Source organism: Chenopodium quinoa, unplaced genomic scaffold (assembly GCF_001683475.1).
Source record: "Chenopodium quinoa cultivar QQ74 unplaced genomic scaffold, ASM168347v1, whole genome shotgun sequence".
Taxonomy (NCBI): Eukaryota; Viridiplantae; Streptophyta; class Magnoliopsida; order Caryophyllales; family Amaranthaceae; genus Chenopodium; species Chenopodium quinoa.
In genome coordinates, this window is record NW_018743397.1 from 388087 (window position 1) to 408779 (window position 20693).

The 20693-nt window shown below is 31.6% G+C and overlaps 2 protein-coding genes across 2 annotated transcripts; one reads left to right on the forward strand and one right to left on the reverse strand.

Annotated features, from left to right (window-relative positions):
- Positions 1-621: 621 nt before the first annotated feature.
- LOC110738872 (probable 6-phosphogluconolactonase 4, chloroplastic) lies at positions 622-4396 on the reverse strand. Its single transcript, XM_021919320.1, has 3 exons — positions 3995-4396; positions 3779-3914; positions 622-1308 (listed from the first exon to the last, which is right to left on the reverse strand). The coding sequence occupies exons 1-3, from the start codon at positions 4354-4356 to the stop codon at positions 844-846; spliced, it is 963 nt and encodes a 320-aa protein (XP_021775012.1). The 5' UTR covers positions 4357-4396; the 3' UTR covers positions 622-843.
- A 1250-nt stretch (positions 4397-5646) lies between these two features.
- LOC110738873 (ubiquitin-60S ribosomal protein L40-like) lies at positions 5647-8465 on the forward strand. The gene is made up of 5 exons (XM_021919321.1): positions 5647-5881; positions 7034-7120; positions 7385-7487; positions 7995-8061; positions 8156-8465. The coding sequence occupies exons 1-5, from the start codon at positions 5779-5781 to the stop codon at positions 8180-8182; spliced, it is 387 nt and encodes a 128-aa protein (XP_021775013.1). The 5' UTR covers positions 5647-5778; the 3' UTR covers positions 8183-8465.
- The last annotated feature ends 12228 nt before the right edge of the window (positions 8466-20693 follow it).

Genomic DNA, 20693 nt, shown 5'->3' on the forward strand with positions numbered 1-20693 from the left:
GCTTGGTGAAATTTACCTATTAGTATCACATATAAGAGTAATTGAAAAATAAGCTCTTTCTTGCATGGATAAGTACTCCTTTACTTGCAACTAAAGTCACACTTGTGTAGATGCATTGTCATTGCTTACAATAGCTTTCAAATAATGTTTTGCTGCCTTAGAATGAAGTGATCAGGAACTATAAAAAATAAATCTCAAAATCTTTGGGACAAAGAGAAGTATCATCCAAAAATCTAATCCCATGTGAATTTAATTAATAATCTGGCGTTTTAGATTTCCTTTTTCATAAGAAAACAAGACTTTTTTAGGTTCTGATTCTTTATCATCTACTTCTTCCAACTTTTTTTTGGAAGGCTTAAGCACATGTTTCATTTAGAGCTGCATGATTAATTCTTAAGCTACTTCAGGCAGGAATTTAGCTATTGTCTCATTTACAAATTACTTCGTATTTGAGAGAAAACTAAATCGAAATCAACTGTAAACACATTAAAACTGCATCTGATTCATTCCAATAAGCTATCTAATTAACACATAATTTGAAATTCGCAATATAATCATCTGTTAATCTGTTATTAGCCGATTTGCTAATAGATGTCACTCCATATCTGATAATTGAGACTTCATTGAATGTTAACTAATGCTATTATTATTAAAACTTCTGAGAGGGGGAGGTACTAGTACAATGCATACAAGATAGTCAAGAAAATTTATGCCAAATACAAAGCCTCATTGCATACCCACCATTTTATTCTGCAAAATTAGTTTACTCTGATAAACAAATACAACATACAAGGTCTCACCTATGTAGGTATACTTCTGACTTACCTAAAGACACGGTGAGAGCTACAACATTGCAGCTGCTTCCTTGTCCAAAAACCACTTCAGCTCTCCTTCAGGAGACACCATTTGAACAGGCAGCATGTCAGAGCTCTGGTCTCCACTTAGTGCAGCCTTCACAACTGCTGCTTTTCCACTTCCGCAAACTACAAGGGCAATGTTGGCCGAGGAATTGATTACAGGGAAGGTGAAAGTGATTCTCTCTGGTGGTGGTTTCGGGGAGTCATTGATAGAGGTAACCCATCTCTGACTCTCCTTGAGAAGAGGGTGACCCGGGAACAAAGAAGCAACATGTCCATCAGGACCCATCCCGAGGAGCATGACATCAAATTTCGGAAAACCACTTGTCGGTGATGTTGCTAATATGTTTGTCTTTACCAGTTGTTTGAGACCAGTTTCATAATCATCAGCTGCGCCTTCAGCTGAGAGCGAGTCATTAATAGCATAGACATTACCAGGGGGGATAGGAACCTGGGAAAATAGAAGGCAATGAGCAACAAAGCACAAGGAAAGAAAATACACTTATCAATCACAACAAAATCCTGTTTCTGTTCTGTATATGTTCCTGATTCTTCCAGCATGACTAGCAAACTACTAGAAGTAAATTTAACCCATCAGTAATTAAAATGATCATAGTTTTATGCCAAATCCACTGCTAAAAGTGTAAAAATTCCTCTGCCTCTCATCCAACAAAGAATTATTTCTATTGTGAAGAAAACTTATTGCTATATTGACAATATACTAGCATTTCTTACAAGCTCCTACCCATTCAATTAAATATATATACGAGGAAGAATGAGTAGAAAATGTGTAGTAATCTGTTTTACAAAGTTCATATATGTTCCATATTTTTTTTTTGGGTTCATAAATCTTCCAATGCTCTTCCCCTGGACCAACAAATTGGTAAGCTCTGTGTGTGCATGGGTGTGGCTATTGTTTAAAGATTCTGTTCAAGATAACACAAATACGAGAGAATTGGTGACTGGGAGAGACAATAGTGAGTGCAAGGAATGTATACATGACTTCTAATATGGAAGTTATTGGCTAGTGTCCTGTGAATGGCTCAGAGAATTTTTAAGCTTCGTTTCATGCTTTGAAAGGAGTTGATTCAGTTTCATCTCTAATGCTTGATTAACTATAATACTTTTGCAGACATTATCATTCCTAATTCTCATGCAAGATTCATTTACAAAACCTTTCCCTCAAAGATAACAAGGAAGCTACACACATGGCCAAGCTACTATCTATCTGAATTTGCTTGAGATGTTGAAATTTCCCCCAAACACAATAATAGATTAAAAAAGATTGAAATCTGCAAATGAGCAACTGAACATAAATCTAATTACTATGATAAAATTTGCTAAAGACACGATGATTCAAAGTATGGGCTGACAATGGAGCCAACAAATTATATGCACCAAGTCACCAATACTTATCAACAATATGCTGTCATCTACCTGAGGAAAATAGTAAGTTTGCAATTCCCTCCATTGATAGGTACTACAAGTCTACGAGTGTTATCATATTTAACTGCATCACATGTATTTTACAGAAACTTTCACATCAATATTCCAACCATGTCAAGCTTTATAAGCTCTAACCTTGCAAGCCTTGGTTTGTTGGCCAAGGCTACTGAGAAAAGAAAATATCTTTTACTTTATTCTGATGGTAGCAATAAAAACTCCAGCATTCTCTAACTTAATTGTAGCACTTTCATTAGTGGAATAAGTACAAGCTGCAACCATTTTATATTATCTTCTCTAATTATAGCTCTTTTATTTATATAATTAGTTTAAGGCCAGCCAAATCCAAGCCTTTGTGTAAGTTCTTCTCTCTCTTTTTCTGGCACAAGAGAATTTGCTAGTGCTAGACAATCTTTCATCCTGTCTGAGTTAAAGCACACTGGTTATAATTTGGTATTGACCACAAAAAGCTATTCATTCATCATACTATAGAATTTTTAAAAAGCTCCTTTCTAGTTTACGCTACATCTAAGGATTAATGTTGAACAAGCATAATACTTCTAACTTATCTATGCCAATATCTTTGAGTTGTCAATCGAGCAGACTTCATCCAAGGTATATTAATGAGGACAACTCCCACCGATATACAGTATGCCTAAAACCCCATAAGAATTTAAGGATAATTCAGTCGATTTCTGTTTTGCAGTTCTACAATATAGTAGGTGACCAAGAATTGTAAGGTCTCTAGAGGAAAACAATAATGAAATGAAGCACTCTGTATTATAAATAAGTCAATAGCAAATAAGGACACAACAAACCTACAATTGACTGTTCTTCAGAATAACCCTTCCAAAAAAAAAAAGTGACAGTATGGTTGCTTGACAGCTTCTAAAAGAAATCTCAAAGGAAATCTCTACCTACAAGAGCAATGGATCTCGATTTTGGCTATGACTGAAAACTAATTGCGGTATTCTTGTATTATATTCAACTTCAACTTTAAAAATCTAGTGCAACGTGGAGTCCTTTAAAGCAACAAGAGACGCCATATTACTCTTATAGCAGTCGAATTCTCAACATTCTTCCTAGCTGAATTCGATTATGTTATCAGTCAGTGCAAAAAACGGGTGCTATGACACAATGTATACCTCAAAACTTAACTTAGCTTCAGACCAATTGATAAATTTAGTACTGTAAATAAGCAAGTGCATTGCATAGAAAATCATGCTTCGTCATTCTACAACATCAACCCGAACCCGACTTCTCTTTTCTATAACCCTACAACAAAATCCTTAGCCACAACAAAGGTTTATATCTGATTTATTCTAATCACAGCAATAACACTAGGAAAACAGCACATAATCTCCCAAATACAACAAAACCAAATATCTCATTATCAATATATAAACACATTTTAAATTAACAGTACAATCATATAATTGATGCAAATGTAATTCATATTAATAAACAAGAAAACATACCTTAGACAAGAAACCATCATAGGCAAGCTTGTAGTTACTATCAGGATGATCCTTTGGAACAACCCTTTCATCAACCCAAAACACATGCCATTTCGTCCAATCAATTGAATCCGAGTATGGAGGTTCTGCCAATTTCCTAATTTTCAACAATAATAATACCCATTAAATTGAACATTGAAAAAAATAAATTTTTTTTTATAAGAAAGTCAAAATTACCTGAGAGATTTGATAAGAGAACCCCCAGAAACAACAACAGTGAAAGCGCCCCTTTCACTGACAAAATGATCTGATAAATTGGCAGTAAACTTTGCTAATTCAAAGGCAACTTGTTCTTCAGAATCGAAAATATCGACATTGGAATAACCCTTTTCAGATTTCGCCATTAAAGCTGATTTTGGTGTGAAATTAAATGAGCTTTTTGAGATTGAAATTGCTGGGAATCTGAGAGGAAAGTTCGAAGCTTTTACAGGGAAAGAAATTAGTGGGTTTTTTGGGGGAGATTGATTGATTTGTGAGAATCTAATGGGGGTTCTTTGCGTTGTTGTTGAGTGGGAGAGTGTTTGAAATGAAGATGCCATTTGTTGTTAATGAGCGGATTCAAGGTTTGAATAGACAAGTAGCTGGTTTGGTAAACAGCGGGTTCCATCACTTGAACCGCTTAATAGTGAGCGTTTTGGAAGGGATTATTCTGGCGAAGTGGTGCGGAGTACAAATATATGTATGATAAACTACAAGACAAGACTTATACAAATCTAAAATAAATCATTCCAATAGGTTGTATATTAAAGTTACATGGCATATTAGTCATTGAAGGTTGGGGGATTGATTTGCTTTGCCTTATTTTGGCCTAGTTTGGTAGTAAGCTTATTGAGGGTATATTAGCTTATTTGACTAATTTTAGCTGATTGACTAGTCAAACAAGCTAATACAAGTGTTTGGTAGTAAGCTTATTGAAAGAGCTTATTCTACTAAATAAGCTCTTTTTGAAAAAGCTCATTTTAGGAACTTTTTCAATTGGCTTATTAATTAATTATTGTGAAATGACACTTATAACCTCATTTAATTTAAAATCCTATCCAAACTACCTACCCCACAATTAGCTTATTGGTCATTTCACATACTCAATCACCTTTAAGCTATCAGCTATTTACCAAACACTTTTATATAATCAGTTAATAATATAAGTTAGTCAAATCAGTTAATAAAATCAGCTAGTCAAAATCAGCTAACTCAATCAGCTTCAGCTTTCTCCCAAACAGGGCCTTTGTGTTAAAAAAAAAATGGTGTACAAACCCTAGCAAGATAGACGGATGACGTACTCAAGTATATATTTAACTTCCGTGGACTAAAATTTAGCTAACATTCTAATATTCTATATAATGCATAACTCACGTATCTACGTTATTTACCCAACGATACACCCTAATTTATTTATTTTTTTGGCCGGATTCTAGTAATGAGAACCTAAAGTGTGGGACAACAACATAGTTATGGTGATAAAATCCAAAATTTAGGACCTTAGCATAACTCATCATACTTCAAAAGTGCAATGAACATTACTTGTTTACCTAATTTTTTCTAGAAGATCGAAAACCTCATAAATTTTGGTATGTACTAAAAAGATGCGTTTTGGTTGCATACACAAAATACAGAGTACGGGGCTGTTCTAATAAACTGAAATCAGCTGAACTAAATTGAGCTGAACTGAATTAAACTGAAATGAATATTTTATAAGAGTATGAAATTAGGAGTTGAGCTGAACTACTAGTAAAAAAATACGGAATTTTACAATGACCAAACTACCCCTCCAAAGAGCTTTCCAAAAACCCTACACCCCGGTAAAACGGAAAAACCCTAATTTTATCATTTCAACCAAGCACTATAAAACCCAATCTCACACCTCAGAATCAAGTTATCGCCTTCCTCCACTTCTCACATTTTCCTAAGAAAAAAAAGTAAGAGAAAGAATTCTAAACGAGAGGGTAGGAAGGTCATTCAAGATGCAGATCTTTGTGAAAACTCTTACTGGGAAGACCATCACCCTTGAAGTTGAATCAAGCGACACTATTGACAATGTCAAAACTAAGATTCAAGACAAGGAAGGTATTATTTTTGATGGGTTTTATTAAATTTTTTATCTTTTGTTGTTTTGTATTGTTTGATTTGGTTATTGTATAATTTTGCTTTTATGGGTGATTGATTTTGTTTTAATTTGGTTGTTATTTCAATTATGATTTTGTGGGTTATTGAATTTTGATGCGGGTGATGATAAAGGTTTATTTTTTATGGATTAATTTGTTGGATTTGGTTGATTGCGAATTGAATTATGGCTTTGATTCGATTATGTTTTGATATTTTATATATTGGTGATTGGAATTTGAAGTGCGTGATGATAAAGGTATAATCTTTATAGTTGTTACTTGTTTAATTAGGCTGACGATAATTGAATTTTAACAATTGAGATTGAAAATATATAGTTGAGATTGAATTTAAACTTTAATTTGCTTGTAATTGAACTTATTGGATGACAGCTTTAATTTAATTTGTTATATGATTTGTGAGTGATGATATTTGATACGGGTGATATTGAATTTGAAAAATTGAGATTAAATTATGCAATTGAGATTTAATTATACAATTGAGATTGAATATAAATTTCAATTTGCTTATAATTAAACTTTTATTTGTGATTGATTGTGATGTGTGATTTGGAGCTGGTAATTTTAATTTGAGTTTTGACATTGTATAAATTTAATTGGAAAATCGTTAATGTACTTATCTATGGAACTTGTATAGTGGGTAACTGAAATTTGATGTGGGTTACAGTGAAGGTGTGATCTTTAATAAGGTTTTAAAATGTAGAAGTTTGAAAATTTATCGAAATTGAATTTCTTTAATTTGATTCACATTTATTTTACTATTAATCTTTGTTGATTTAACATGACATTGGCAAATTGTTTGAAATTAGGGTATTGCAGTTTGATCTTAGTGTAATTGTGTGTTAAAATTTTGTGTATGGCCAATTGATTTTTATTTTTATTTTTTTAGTATATTATCTTTATAGTTTTCACTCATTGAATGTCATAATCCTAACAGGTAGCTTTTGTAAGTTATTAGCTACATGTGATTGTGCTGTGTTATGATGTGATACATATTGATGTATGGGTTAATAGTGGGTCGTACCTTCTTAATTTTTGCACAGTAGTGAATATTATACATCAATTGAGAGGGTTAATGATGATTTCTTTGCAACAGGCATTCCACCAGACCAGCAGAGGCTGATCTTTGCCGGAAAGCAGCTTGAAGATGGCCGCACTCTTGCTGACTACAACATTCAAAAGGGTTAGTTGCTCTGCTTTTACGGCTTTCCCTTTTTCTATTGGTTAAATTCTTGTGTGATTAATATAGGCATGCCTTACATAGTGAAACGGCTACACCTCGATTCTATAGAAATTATATATATACTTCAATTTAAATTCCAAGCCAATTTCATATTAATGTATGAATGCTTAGTGTTATTTAATTTGTTTCTGGTTCTGTATTGATTTTTTTGCTTTACTTTTATTCATATACTGGATCATCTGATTAAATGTTGAGCAATTGCAGAGTCTACCCTTCATCTGGTTCTGAGGCTACGTGGTGGAATTATTGAGCCTTCCCTGATGGCCCTGGCTAGGAAATTCAACCAAGACAAGATGATTTGTCGCAAGTAAGTATCTTGGTTAATTTTTTGCTTTTCAAAATATGCTTTTGATAGCAGAGGTTTGTAATTGGCACTGATATTATCTTGTGTGCTGTCTCCTTTTGTTAATGGAGCATCCTCTTAATCTGGCTCTATTAATCTAACATGAGCATAGTAACAATCGAGATTTTAAACAAATGCCTTGGTTGAATTCGTGAGGTCATGAGCATAGTTATATGGTGTTTGGTTCATTAATTATTATGGTAACATGAGTTCCAATTGCTTATAAAGGTTTTTTTTTTTACCATCTTATGTTCAACCTTACATGTCTTTGATCCAGCTAATTATTATTAGCTTTCCTAATCGGAATGTAATGGATTTAGAGTTCTATCTCAAACCACATTGAGTTGCATTGCAATTAGATATTTCTTGTCGATCTGCATGTAAATGTTCTCCAATGTTAGCTCTGGTCATGATCACAGCAGTGTCTTTTTGTTGGTTGATGGCGCTCTAATTCAATCTTAAATCTTCTAGGTGCTATGCTCGCCTGCATCCTCGTGCTGTTAACTGCAGGAAGAAGAAATGTGGCCACAGCAACCAGGTAAGTTGATACATTTAGCCTTTCAGTTAACGAACTTACCCTTGTTTTGTGGCTGTTCTGGTTTGAAATTGATGATTTCACTGTTGGTTTGCAGTTGAGGCCAAAGAAGAAGATCAAGTAGAGCGACCAGTTGTTTGCAGCTAATGTTTGGGCAGCGGTTTCCATGGTGTCGGTGTTCGGACTAAGCTGTTTAACTATGGCTCGTTGGAGGGGTTTACTCAAATTAGCTTTAAAACATTTGATCTTTTAGTTATAGTATTATTACTATATTTATATCTTTAAATAAGGCGTACATCTTCCTTAGTAGTCTTATTTGTCCAGAAATCAGATAATTTTGTTGCCTTGGGTTTTTGAATATTCATTAGTAAGACAATTTGCATTTTATTAGTCCGCTATTTTTAGAATTGTTTTCGTCGTATATGTCGTTGATTTTGGAATCCCTGATCACTCTCTTGATTAAAATTATGAATCAGCTCATTTAGTCATTTGTTAGTTTGTTACTACTTCCTGTGTCTACTTGGTGAAGATGCTTAACTAGGTCTATAATTTATTAAAAATAAAGGGTCTTTAATTAGATCAAAACCCAGTGCAAATTCAATCTCTTTTTGTATTAACGTAGATTTTTTTGATTTTTAGTTTGTGAAAGATAGAAATAAGCCAATATCATTATGACATTGTAATAGTGATAAAATAAGAGAGATTGTTAATTACTGAAGCTCATCATCTCTAATATGTGGCGTTTTTTTGTGAAAAACTAATATGTGACTTTTGATTTACTCTGGTAGCTTTTTAAACTATATTTTTAGTAAATTTGAATGACTTCCACCAATTGAAACTCGACTTTACCAACACTTTAATGCACCCATTTTTATATGCTTGTATTGGGGTTGGGCCAATTTTTTTAAGCCCATTTATCTTCTATGATGGTCAATCGAAGCCCATTTATTACCAACACTTTAATGCACCCATTTTTATATACTTGATCTGTTTGTTTTTTTACTTGCAAGATTTTGATTCTTAAGCTATTCATAAATTCCGTCAAAAAAAAAAAATGTTTAAGAAGTACTCCCCCCGTTTTTAAATACTTGCTACATTTCTCCATGCGCGAAGTTTTAGGAGAAATTGGAGAAAGTTATAAAATATCAAGGTAGTGGGGTTAGTAGAAGAATAAAGAATTGTAAAAAGCCTCTACAACTATTTTTTAATCATTTTTTTTTAAAATGTTCTAATGAACTTAAATGCAATTTAAAAATGTGATATATGGTACGTTGACCTTAATCTCAACCTTAGGATAAAGGTCTTATTAGTATTTATTATTTACTCGTTTGTGAGGATATTAAATCAAACTTAACTTCGAAGTTTAAGCACTAAAACATTCTAGAAATCGGCTTCTAAAATAAAATGGTGGCCAACATATCACATGTGGAACCAAATTATTCATTCCCTTAGTGGGGGAAGAGATCTTTAAGTAGTCTTTGAAATGATCGATTTTTTATCATAAATTTGAGCAAGATTGTATATGACTTCAAATTAATCCTTTCTATTTTTGAAAGCTAGTCAAATCCTTAAGCTTTTCCACCAAGACTAGATTATAATTAAGATAATGAAAACATTTTAGGCAGTCCAAATTATGCATGAAACCTTTAACGACTGCCATATCACACCACTCATTTGTTTACATGTGTCCCATCTCATTCCTTGAAGCAACATACCATATTTGGATTTGCCGTCATTAAGTTTTTCTTTGGGATCAAATTAATTAGACATTAATTGTTAAGATTTAATATGATAATTATAGCCGTTTAAAGACAAATTAGTGTGTCATTTTCATAAATAGTTGCAAGTATTTAACCCCACTTTACCATATTCTTAGATTTTTATTTATAAAAAAAGTACAAATTTCAATTAAAATTGATGGCATAGTCTTCAGGATTTCGACAGACAAGGTTAAAGTACTTGTCCATATTATAAGATATAAATAAAAATGATAAAGACATACTTTGAAAATTTGGGGGGTACACAACGCTTTTCTTTTTGCCTAACTTGTCTTTTTATCAAGCAATTTCACTTTAGTTAGTACAACTTTTACTATCTTACTAAGTGTCAATGAATTTATGATTTTTTCTATCTTGTCATTTACCAACAAAAATGAGAACCCTAATGACCTAGGGCCCAAAACCTTGGAAAAAAAAGAAGTTTCTTCATGAATTATGACAAGTTGACAAGTAGAATGAATTCCAAATTTACCAATGAAATTATATATATATATATATATGAACGTTTGTGTTTTATGCAAGATTTATGTATGTAAGGCCCTGTTTTTTTGAGCTTTTGGGCAGAGCAGAGCAGAACAGATTTTAACAGAGCAGATTTCAGCAGAGCAGAGCATATTTCAGCCGAGTTGAGCAGAGCACTACTACTACTACTACTACTACTACTACTACTACTACTACTACTACTACTACTACTACTACTACTACTACTACTACTACTACTACTAATATTATCGCATTATTATTATTATTATTATTATTATTATTATAATCATTAAATTTTTAAAGTTAAATATTAATTATTATTATATTAATTATAATTATTATTAAATATTATTTAATTATTATCATTATTAAAATTAATAATTAGTTTTATCTTTAAATATTAGTTATTATCTTACTATTAATTGCTATTATAAAAATCAATTATTGTTATTATAATTAATATTATTAGTTATAAGTATTATTATTACTATTAGTATAATTACTATTATTATTATTAAATATTAATTATTATTATTGTTATTATTATTATTATTATTAAATATTAATAATTAATTATTTTTTTTATTAAATATCAATAATTAATTATTGTTATTATTATTATTAAATATTAATTATTATTATAATTAAATATTAATTATTTATTATTATTAAATATTAATTATTTATTATTATTAAATATTATTTATTTATTATTATAAAATATTTATTATTATTATTAAATATTAAATATTTATTATTATTATTAAATATTAATTATTATAATAATAATAATTTAATATTAAGTATTAATTTTAAGTAGAGCATAGCAGGGCAGAGCAGAGCAGATTTCAGCAAAGCAGAGCAGAGCAGAGCAAAGCAGCTCTGAAGAACGGGGCCTAAGTTTTGTATGTGTTCATGTGTTTATGCCATTGTGCCAACTAGGTGTATAATAGAATTGAATTCGCATAATATTCCCACAAAAACAAATTGAATTTCTTTACTTAATGAAATTTGATAGGAATATAAATTCACTTTAAAAATTGGCTAAGTTGGTGTTAGTTGAGATTATTTTTGTAAGGGTTTAACTTTATGAGCTAGTTGAAACTTTGGATACGATTTTGTCATCATTAGTTTATACCAGGGTTTTAATATACTCGTAATTAATAGGAAAATTTGTAAATTACCACCCAAAAAGGGGTCCTAATTTGAAATTACCACCCATTAAAACTTTTATTTTAAATAACCACCCATTAAATTAAAACAATTTTTAGATTACCGGCTTTTTATGTTTTCCGGTGGAATTTCCGATTGTGGGCCCCACCTTATTAACTTCCCTCTTTTTTTTTCTTCTTTTCTTCAACCTAACATTGGCTGTTACATTAAACTCTAAAAACTTCATCTCTCCTCAATTCCTTCACTTAATTCTTCCAAAATCATCAATTTTTTCCCTCTTTCTTCCTTTAATTCTCTGTCAAATTCTCAACTACCCATTTAGGATTGAATCAAAAGCCTTCTAATTTTTTTTTTGCAAATTGAATGCTTTGGTTGTACTTGCATGTACTGTTGATTGCGCCATCTCGAAGTGTTCTCTGGGACCAGAAGCATATAGTTGAAGCTCCTCTCAATTGCTGATGTCGATGGCGACTCCTCCATTTCTGCAAAACAAAATCCAAAAACAAAAAAAAAAAGAAAAAGAACAAGCTTACAACTTCATGCAACTATGAATCAAATTCTTTCAATCGCAAAACACAACACATAAGATACAATTATTCAACATAGTAAACAATCATTCAACAAATTTGGACAACATTAACTCCAATTAGCAGAATTATAACAAAATCGCACAATTAATTGCAAACAGATAGCCTAATTGCAAAAAACCCCCAATTTAATTGACTCATGAACCCTAATTCCTAAATTGGCGAAAAAACCCTAAATTATGAAGTAGTGGAATCATACCTTTGATGTAAATTGAGTGTACGATCTTCAGTAGATAACTTCTTCTCACAGTAGCAGTTGAAATTTGAGGAATTTTGAATGAAATTTGGGGCAAAATTTGTGACTTGAAGTTGTACAATTTTTAAACAATAGAAATCGGGGAGAGAGAGAGTCAAAATAGTGAAATTAGCCGTTTATAGCCGTTATGTGGGGCCCTCAAACAAAATTTCCACCGGAAATCCAAAAAGGGTGGTAATCTGAAAATTGTTCAAATTTAATGGGTGGTAATTTAAAATAAAATTTTTAATGGGTAGTAATATCAAAACAGGACCTCTTTTTGGGTGGTAATTTACAAATTTTCCTAATTAATAAGTATTCTTTTAGTCCGCTACTATTTAACAATATAATTAATTACTATTATAAGAAAGAAGTATATTCTTGTCAAAAAAAAAATATTAACATTTTCATTTGAATTCATCATATTCTTACATTTAGTCCGCTACTATTTAACCATATAATTAATTACTATTATAAGAAAGAAGTATATTCTTGTCAAAAAAAAAAAATATTAACATTTTCATTTGAATTCATCATATTCTTACATTAACTGAGAGTGAAGGATAGCTCAAGTAGTTAGAGCTTTCCTTCCGATTTCAATCGATCTCATCACACCCGCCCTTGTGGCTCTCTAAATACCAAAAATATTCTTACATTAACTCTTTCTTATGAGGAGTTTCTTAAAATTATACGCTGAAACTACCAAAGATCTGAGTCAAGTTGTGCGGAATTATTTAAGGGCTCCTTTAGTTGCACTGAATTTTTACTACTATCCTATTCCTTACCAACTTCATCATCCCCTTCCCCAATAAATAAATATAATATATATATATATATATATATATATATATATATATATATATATATATATATATATATATATATATATATATATATATATATATATATATATATATATATATATATATATATATATATATATATATAACAAATGTTAGGGTGAAAACTGAAAATGATTCATCCTAGCCGTAGATTATCATCTAGTGGATGACATCTAACGTTTATATACTAATTTTCTCTCTCCTCCCAGGAAAACAATTTCTCTCTCCTCCGTTATTTTCTTCCTCCTCTTCCTCCTCTCTCCTACTTTCTCTCTCCTAATTTCTCGACATTTTTTTCCCCAATTTTCACGCTACTGTTTTCAAATTCAGCTTTAATTACTTTGATTTTCAGCAATTTTTAAGCTCTACGATCTATTATCAGGTGAGTTCTTTGTGTTAATTTCGCTATTTTTTGCATGATTTGAGGTTTTAAGGTTTCTGAAATTTTCATCAATTTTGTTCGATTTTGTTTGATTTTGCGATTTTCAGTTCGATTTTGTTCAATTTAGTTCGATTTCCTGTTTTACTAATCGATTAACTTTAGTTTCTTCCTTAATTTCATTGATTTGTTCGGTTTAGTCGAGCTTTTCCACCATTGTTAACTAATTTGAAGTTCAACTTGTTGATTTGATTGATTTTTGCAGTGGAAGAAGAAGCGTATGAGGAGATTGAAGAGGAAGCGCCGAAAGATGAGACGGAGATCTAAGTAGAAGAAGATCTACAGCTTTCACGATTTTTCACTCGCATTGAGAATTAGCTTTCTGATATTTGTGACGGTATTTTGAAGCTTCTGGACACTAAGCTTATTCCTCCTGCTAGTAGTGGTGATTCTAAGGTCTTTTATTTGAAGATGATGGGAGATTATCATAGGTATTTGCGGCTGAGTTTAAGACTGGTGCTGAGAGGAAAGAAGCCGCTGAGAGTATTCTCACAGCCTACAAGGCTGCTCAGGTATAATTAATTTTTTCCTTTTTTTTGTTTGATAGATCTGTTAATTAGGGTTTGGATTTGGTTTTTGTTTGTGATTTTTGCGTTGATTTGCTATGATATTTTCATTTTGCTGGAATCATTGAGGAATATTCAAGAATTTGATAAGCTCTTTATGAGTTTCTGCTTCAAGAACAACTCATCTTCTGTGAGTGGCTCTTGTTTTACCATCTTTATAGGCTCCTGGTGCTTCTGTTGTTGATTACAGGAGTTATTATCGCATTCCTCTTGGACATCTGCAGTGTAAAATGTGAACGATTAGTATCTATTTCTTTTTCGTTAAAACATATAAATTAGTTTTGAAAATCTGTTTTTCTTGATCAGATATTAGGAAGATAATATTTGATGAACTATAGGATGTTTGATAAGCTTGTTTGTTTCTTTCTTTAACCAAGAGCATTGATGGTTGTTCTTGCAATTGTGGTTTAAATGGTGTTTGAACATGGGAATATATATGTGTAAGAATCAAATGGAAAAAAGAATATGGACAGGAAATGAATAGATTTGTTTGGGTCAGAAACTCGTAGAGGATACATATCCTCTAGTCTCTGATGGTATATTCTTTTATTGGGGAATTGGAGTCTTTTTTTAAGAATTGCTCTTGAAAATTTTAGGCATGTAATTGCTTACCTTTTTCTGTTATCTGATGCATGATTTGTACTTCACCAGGTATCAATTTTTCCCTTTGATCTTCAATAACTGTTGATACTTTATTCTCATCCTGAAATATGCAGGGTAAAGGACATGTTAGTTAAATGGTAGAAGTGTGTCTTTATAAATTTATTTCTAGAACTCGAGTATGCTAGTTTGCGTTATTGCGAGCTCTATCATTCCTGATCTTACCTTGTCAGCTGGAGTTAGTGTAGTAACCTTCTTCAGCCTTTGTGAAGATTTATCTCTGATTGTATGATTTTTGGTGCCTGCCTGCTCAATTCCTACATTTTGTCGGGATTCCTCATATACAGGTGGCTTGCTCGTATCATGATTTCCTGGTATGCTTTCATTTGCCTCTGCTTCTGTCCTTATAACGTTGATCTTGTCAGGCTTGTTTTGCTTCAGTCTGTATGATGTTGGTCTGTGAGGCCTTAAAGCCCTGGTTGTTGACCTTGAAATTGTGACTGTCTTTCTGATATCTTCTTTTGTCTTCACCACAGGCCTAATTTTGGGTGGTTTTATGTCACCTACCACCTTTTTGTGTTAATCATGGGTACACTTTTCGCTATATTTGGTCTAGCACAAGCTTCTGTCATGTGTGATTCAGATAGCTCATCTTTTGAAGAGCCATTTTCATCTGATCTCAAACCCGCTGAGCTATTTCTTTTATCTTCTGAGCTCATGAAGTTTCCATCTCTGACTGGATTTTCTTTTTGCCTGCTGCTCAATAATGCTTTTTTTGAATCTGCCAAACCAATATCTTCTGTGTTTTTCTTGCCAGCATTTGGTTGCTTGACAAGGAGGAGCAGAAGAAGTTATCTGATGACATGGAGGAGCAGGAGAAGTTATCTGATGACAAGGAGGAGAAGGAGAAGTTATCTTATTTTTGTATATAGTGACCTTATTTTTGTATATAGTGACCTTTATGTAAATGTGGTCAAAATTGATATAGTTACCTTATTTTTGTAAATAGTAACCTCTAAGTAAATATTGTAAAAATTGATATAGTTACCTTATTTTTGTATATAGTGACCTTTGTGTAAATGTTGTCAAATTGATATAATTACCATAATTTTATACATAGTGACCTTAATGTAAATGTTGTAAAACTTGATATAGTTATCCTTTTTTTGCATATAGTGACCTCTGTTTCCTGTTTTCACCATAAGCCATATTTTCACCATAAGCTCTGTTTTCAGCGGAACCTCCCCGTATATATATATATATATATATATATATATATATATATATATATATATATATATATATATATTATTATTTTTAGGGCGGAGCAAAGAGGTATTTAGCTCAATGGTCAAGTAACTAATTTATAAATTGAAAGAGGTCACTTGAGTTCGGTCATCTTTAACTTCAAATTGAGTAAATTAGTAATGTTTAGGAGAGTAAAATTGTAATTTAACCCTTCTTTTAATCACATCCGTTTTACAAGAAATATCAAGGAAAATTGTAATTTTTACAATTGTTAGTGGATAAATATATAGACTTGAGAGGATTTCGTTATAAATTAAAAAAAGAAAAATCCTAATATAAAGGAGAATAAAAAAATACTCAAGACTAGAAATTAAATCTAATTTATAAACATCTGAAAGCAAGGTAAATGAGATCATTGTCAATTGAAGTAAATTAATTGATAGTTAACAAGATAATACACTAGTATACACTAAGAATCCTCAAGCTATGAATTCCCTTATCCATTAGGAAATACAACTATGTGGAATATTCATGAAGTGAAATCTTCAATTTAATTTGTTCTATTCAATCAAAACAACTAAATTTATGAAATGGCCCAATCGAATTGGAACATCTTTATTTTTTATTTTTAGCTTTTTTGTCAAGAAGACAGAGAAATGTATGATGTACTAATCCTTTGGGCAACTCCAAGCTAATTGACACAATATTGTACTAACTAAGAATTGGTCCAAATGGTCCCAACCCACCATGATGTAATCTAACATTACATTTCATAATTACAAAGTTATATTTTTTTTTTAGTTAGAAGGACAGACATGCATCTCATTTTCTCATATTAAAAGCAAATTAATGTTTCGAATTTAGTTTAAGAAAAGGGACATGACAAAATTTAAGTCAAATACAAAGAAAAAATCACACATTTTTTTCAAATCAAACATTAGAAAAAAGTTTTTTCAAGAATATAATTTGATAAATTATACATTATTAGTATATTATTATTATTTATTACACGTACAATTCACAAAGAAAAACAAAGACTTTCCTTCTTTTCTCTTTTAATTTATCCTTTCTTATTTGGATTTATTAGGCGAAAATGACAGTCCTCTCACTTTCAAAAAGCCACTTGTTTATTCAGCGTCTCATAATTCTTTTAATTATTTCCCTTTTGAGTTCTTATCTGCTTAATTTGTAGTAAAGGCAAATGATGTTAGTATCCACTTGGTCACCTCCACCTTAGTTTGTCCGAATGTAACACTCAAAAACTTCTACTTTAAGTTGGAGAAACACGATTAAGCTAGCTTAGCTAACAATTTGAGGATTAACTTCTTGTTACTTGTAACATTAGTATGTTAATTAAAGCAAAGGAGTTTGGCTTTGAGTATCTTCTTGTTTGCTTGTTACACGAAAGTTAAGATAAGTTGCTAATTTGAAAAATAAAATTGAAAGTGGATATAACGTAAGAAAAGTTGTAAGCTAAGATGCGAGATAATGAAGGGATATCTTCATCAACTCGCTCCTTCTCTCTTACAACCAACGATTATATTATAGGATAAATTATCTTCGATTCACTTCACTTATTTCATCTGTAAATATGTAATGGTAATAATTGGTTGTCTTATAAAAAATGTAGTAAAATTTATATTTTGACTGATAACATTAAGTATTAAAATAGTTGAATATCATCTTTTTGGTTGTTTAACCACGTGATCAAAAGCAGAATCGAAGGCCAATTAATTAACCTCACAAAGTATGAATTACCAAAATAGGCCAAAACCTTGAGTAATAATGGCATAATATTCCCATTACATGCCATAAGCTCATTAGATATTTGGAGAACTCCACTCCATAAACAAGTATATATACTATAATACATCATAATACCTAGTACTATCAAGTAGCTCAACATGCATTGAATATTCAAGCATCAAAATTCAAAAGCAAAATGTTCCAAAACTCAAAAGGGTCCAAATAATAATGTCACCTAGCTCATCCAAATAGCATATAATTATAATAATATACTAAAACTACTAAAAAAAAAACACCAACTCATCACAATGTTTGTCACCTAGCTTAAACATTACTCATCCATAAGTTTTGTTAAATATAGTAATAATGACTGATCATCTCACCAAGAAATGACATATATAAAATTGATTCAACAGTTATTTAGTAAGTGATATTCTATAAATCCACGTCATTCTCGTAATATGGAAATAATGAACCAATTGATATTATAAAGATCTAGTGGATGGTAATTAATCTGGTGGACCAAATTTGATCTTAAGATTCAGCCGTATTAATAGTTACAAAATTGACAAATTAAGATTCTCGACAAACTATGCTATTGCCAGCAATGGAGGAAAGAATGTAGTATAAAGTTTTACAGATTTTTGGGACCTCAATTGATAAATTTCCTAAGGTGATGTACTTCGTATTTGATAGATTTGGTTTCAAATATAATCTTTCAATACCTATCTGTATCAATGGACCTTTGCATTTACTCGTACTCCGTACTATTTAATAAGTTGATAGGGCCATCTATGCACGAGAATTTCGTGCTAAATATCAATCCTTTGTAAATATGCAAGTCGAAGTTGAATTCTACTCAAGTAACTCCAAGTTATCTAGTTTTGGTCCTTTTGGGTTGTAGAGCCAATTTGAGTTGATTTAAATCTAGTGCGTCAAGTATGAATCAACTTTGTAAAGTTTGCAATATTTGTTTGATGAGCGCTTAGGCTTATCTCGAATAACTTTTATTGATCTACACAGTTCATGTATCTTAAAACGTTTATTTCATTTAAAATATTGATTCTTATATCTCAAATGTTTACTTTCACTTCAAACATGTTTAAGCTAAACAAAGTTAAATTTACACATCAAATTTATAAAACTACCTAGCTAAGCTCAAGTGCAAGCTCGAACCATCTAGGCTTACAAAACTATACGCTTAGCTTGAATATGAGCTTAAATCCTTGGGTCATTCATACTCGTTAATTGAAGTGTAACGTTACATATAGGTTGTGCATTTGGTCACTCCACAGCTTTGTGGAAGAAACGAAAATGTGTACCACAAAGCTACAAGTGATCCGCAAGAATAGGCAATGTGAGCAAGTGTGATCGAATGAATAAGCTTGTATCGCTATCGTTTTTTGCCTCTTCTGCGGCCGATTTTTTGATTCAATGAATTTTCAATAACCAGGACCACCCACCACCTGTTAGCTTTTCAAAACTATTACCAAAAGAAACCACACTTGACAATACCACATAATGTCAAGTACAAAACAGATGAAAATGACTTGTTACCTTGAGTACAAAACACAATGTCAAGTACAAGCACAAAATATAAAATGTATTGTGCGTCAAGGTTACAACTCTTACAAGGCTAAATGAAAACAGGGAGAGTGTACCATCTAGTCTCTAAATCGTGCAGGCTAAACCCATAACTTACTCAAGGACGCCGAAGAAAACATGTCCAATTTTAGTCTAAAATTAAACCTGGCTTCTTTTTAAATTAGACATGTCATGAATATATAATTAATTATAGATAATGAGACATAAGATGTAACAGAGGGGTATAGAAGATCTCGACTGCTAAAGGATAGTGTTTAACATAGTTGTTAGCGACACACACGTTCACTACAACACACTTTTGTTTGTAACATTAAGGACCTCTTCTGATTTACTGAACTGATTGGAGCTAAAGTGAACTTAAAATAAGCCGAAAAGAATAGCACCTAAGCTAGAAAGCAGAGACATCAATTCACCTTTGGCCATTAAAAGTAAAGGAAATTCACATACCAAAATCTTTCCCTTTTCACAATCTCGTCTTATCCACCGTAAATCGAAGTGACAATGGTGGTTAAAATGCGGGCGCTTTATAGTAGACGAGGTAAATAGAGAATGGACCAACTGCTGCACTATGAGAGGTTCAGAGACGAAGATATTTAGACGCTAAAATCAAATTCCTGTCTTTTTCATATGAAAACTCCCAAAACCATAACCATCCTATGGTGGGTCTGCTATCAACAAGCAAACATACCTGCACCCATAATAGCCGTTGAACGTATTCAAAAAGCTAATACAGCTGCGACTCCATCTGTGAATACGATAAAAATAAAAAAAATAAAAATTATACTTCATCCGCTTTAGAATACTTGACACAGTTAGATCAATTAACCTCACACATGCCAACTCGATCTGTGAATATGATAAAAATAAAAAAATAAAAATTATACTTCATCCGTTTTAGAATACTTGACACACTTAGATCAATTAACCTCACACATGCCAACTCGATCTGTGAATATGATAAAAATAATAAAAACAAAAATTATACTTCATCCGTTTTAGATCAATTAACCTCACACATGCCAACAATAAGGTTGACTAGTAATATATAAAAATGTACATAAATAATATTAAGTAAAAATAACAGAAAGATGATATTATGTATTATATCTAATTTAATAACATTTGTGGTTTTTTTTTTATTGTATTTGCAAGACGATTATATAGATTTGTACCTATATATGATATACTCCACAAATAAGTGAGAAAGCTTCCTACGATAACTGGCCCCATTGGCTTTAGATAAGCCATCATTAAAAACCTTCTATTAGCATGAAAGTGAAAATAATATTACTTTATTTTACATGGCTGACTATATATCCCCAAACATGTCCTC

Coding starts and splice junctions, on each gene's coding strand:
- LOC110738873 (XM_021919321.1), top strand. CDS start 5,779: ATGCAGATCTTTGTGAAAACTCTTACTGGGAAGACCATCACCCTTGAA. Junction 5,882..7,033: donor TAAGATTCAAGACAAGGAAG/GTATTATTTTTG, acceptor TCTTTGCAACAG/GCATTCCACCAGACCAGCAG. Junction 8,062..8,155: donor AATGTGGCCACAGCAACCAG/GTAAGTTGATAC, acceptor GTTGGTTTGCAG/TTGAGGCCAAAGAAGAAGAT.
- LOC110738872 (XM_021919320.1), bottom strand. CDS start 4,356: ATGGCATCTTCATTTCAAACACTCTCCCACTCAACAACAACGCAAAGA. Junction 3,915..3,994: donor TCTCTTATCAAATCTCTCAG/GTAATTTTGACT, acceptor GTTGAAAATTAG/GAAATTGGCAGAACCTCCAT. Junction 1,309..3,778: donor ATGATGGTTTCTTGTCTAAG/GTATGTTTTCTT, acceptor CTATTTTCCCAG/GTTCCTATCCCCCCTGGTAA.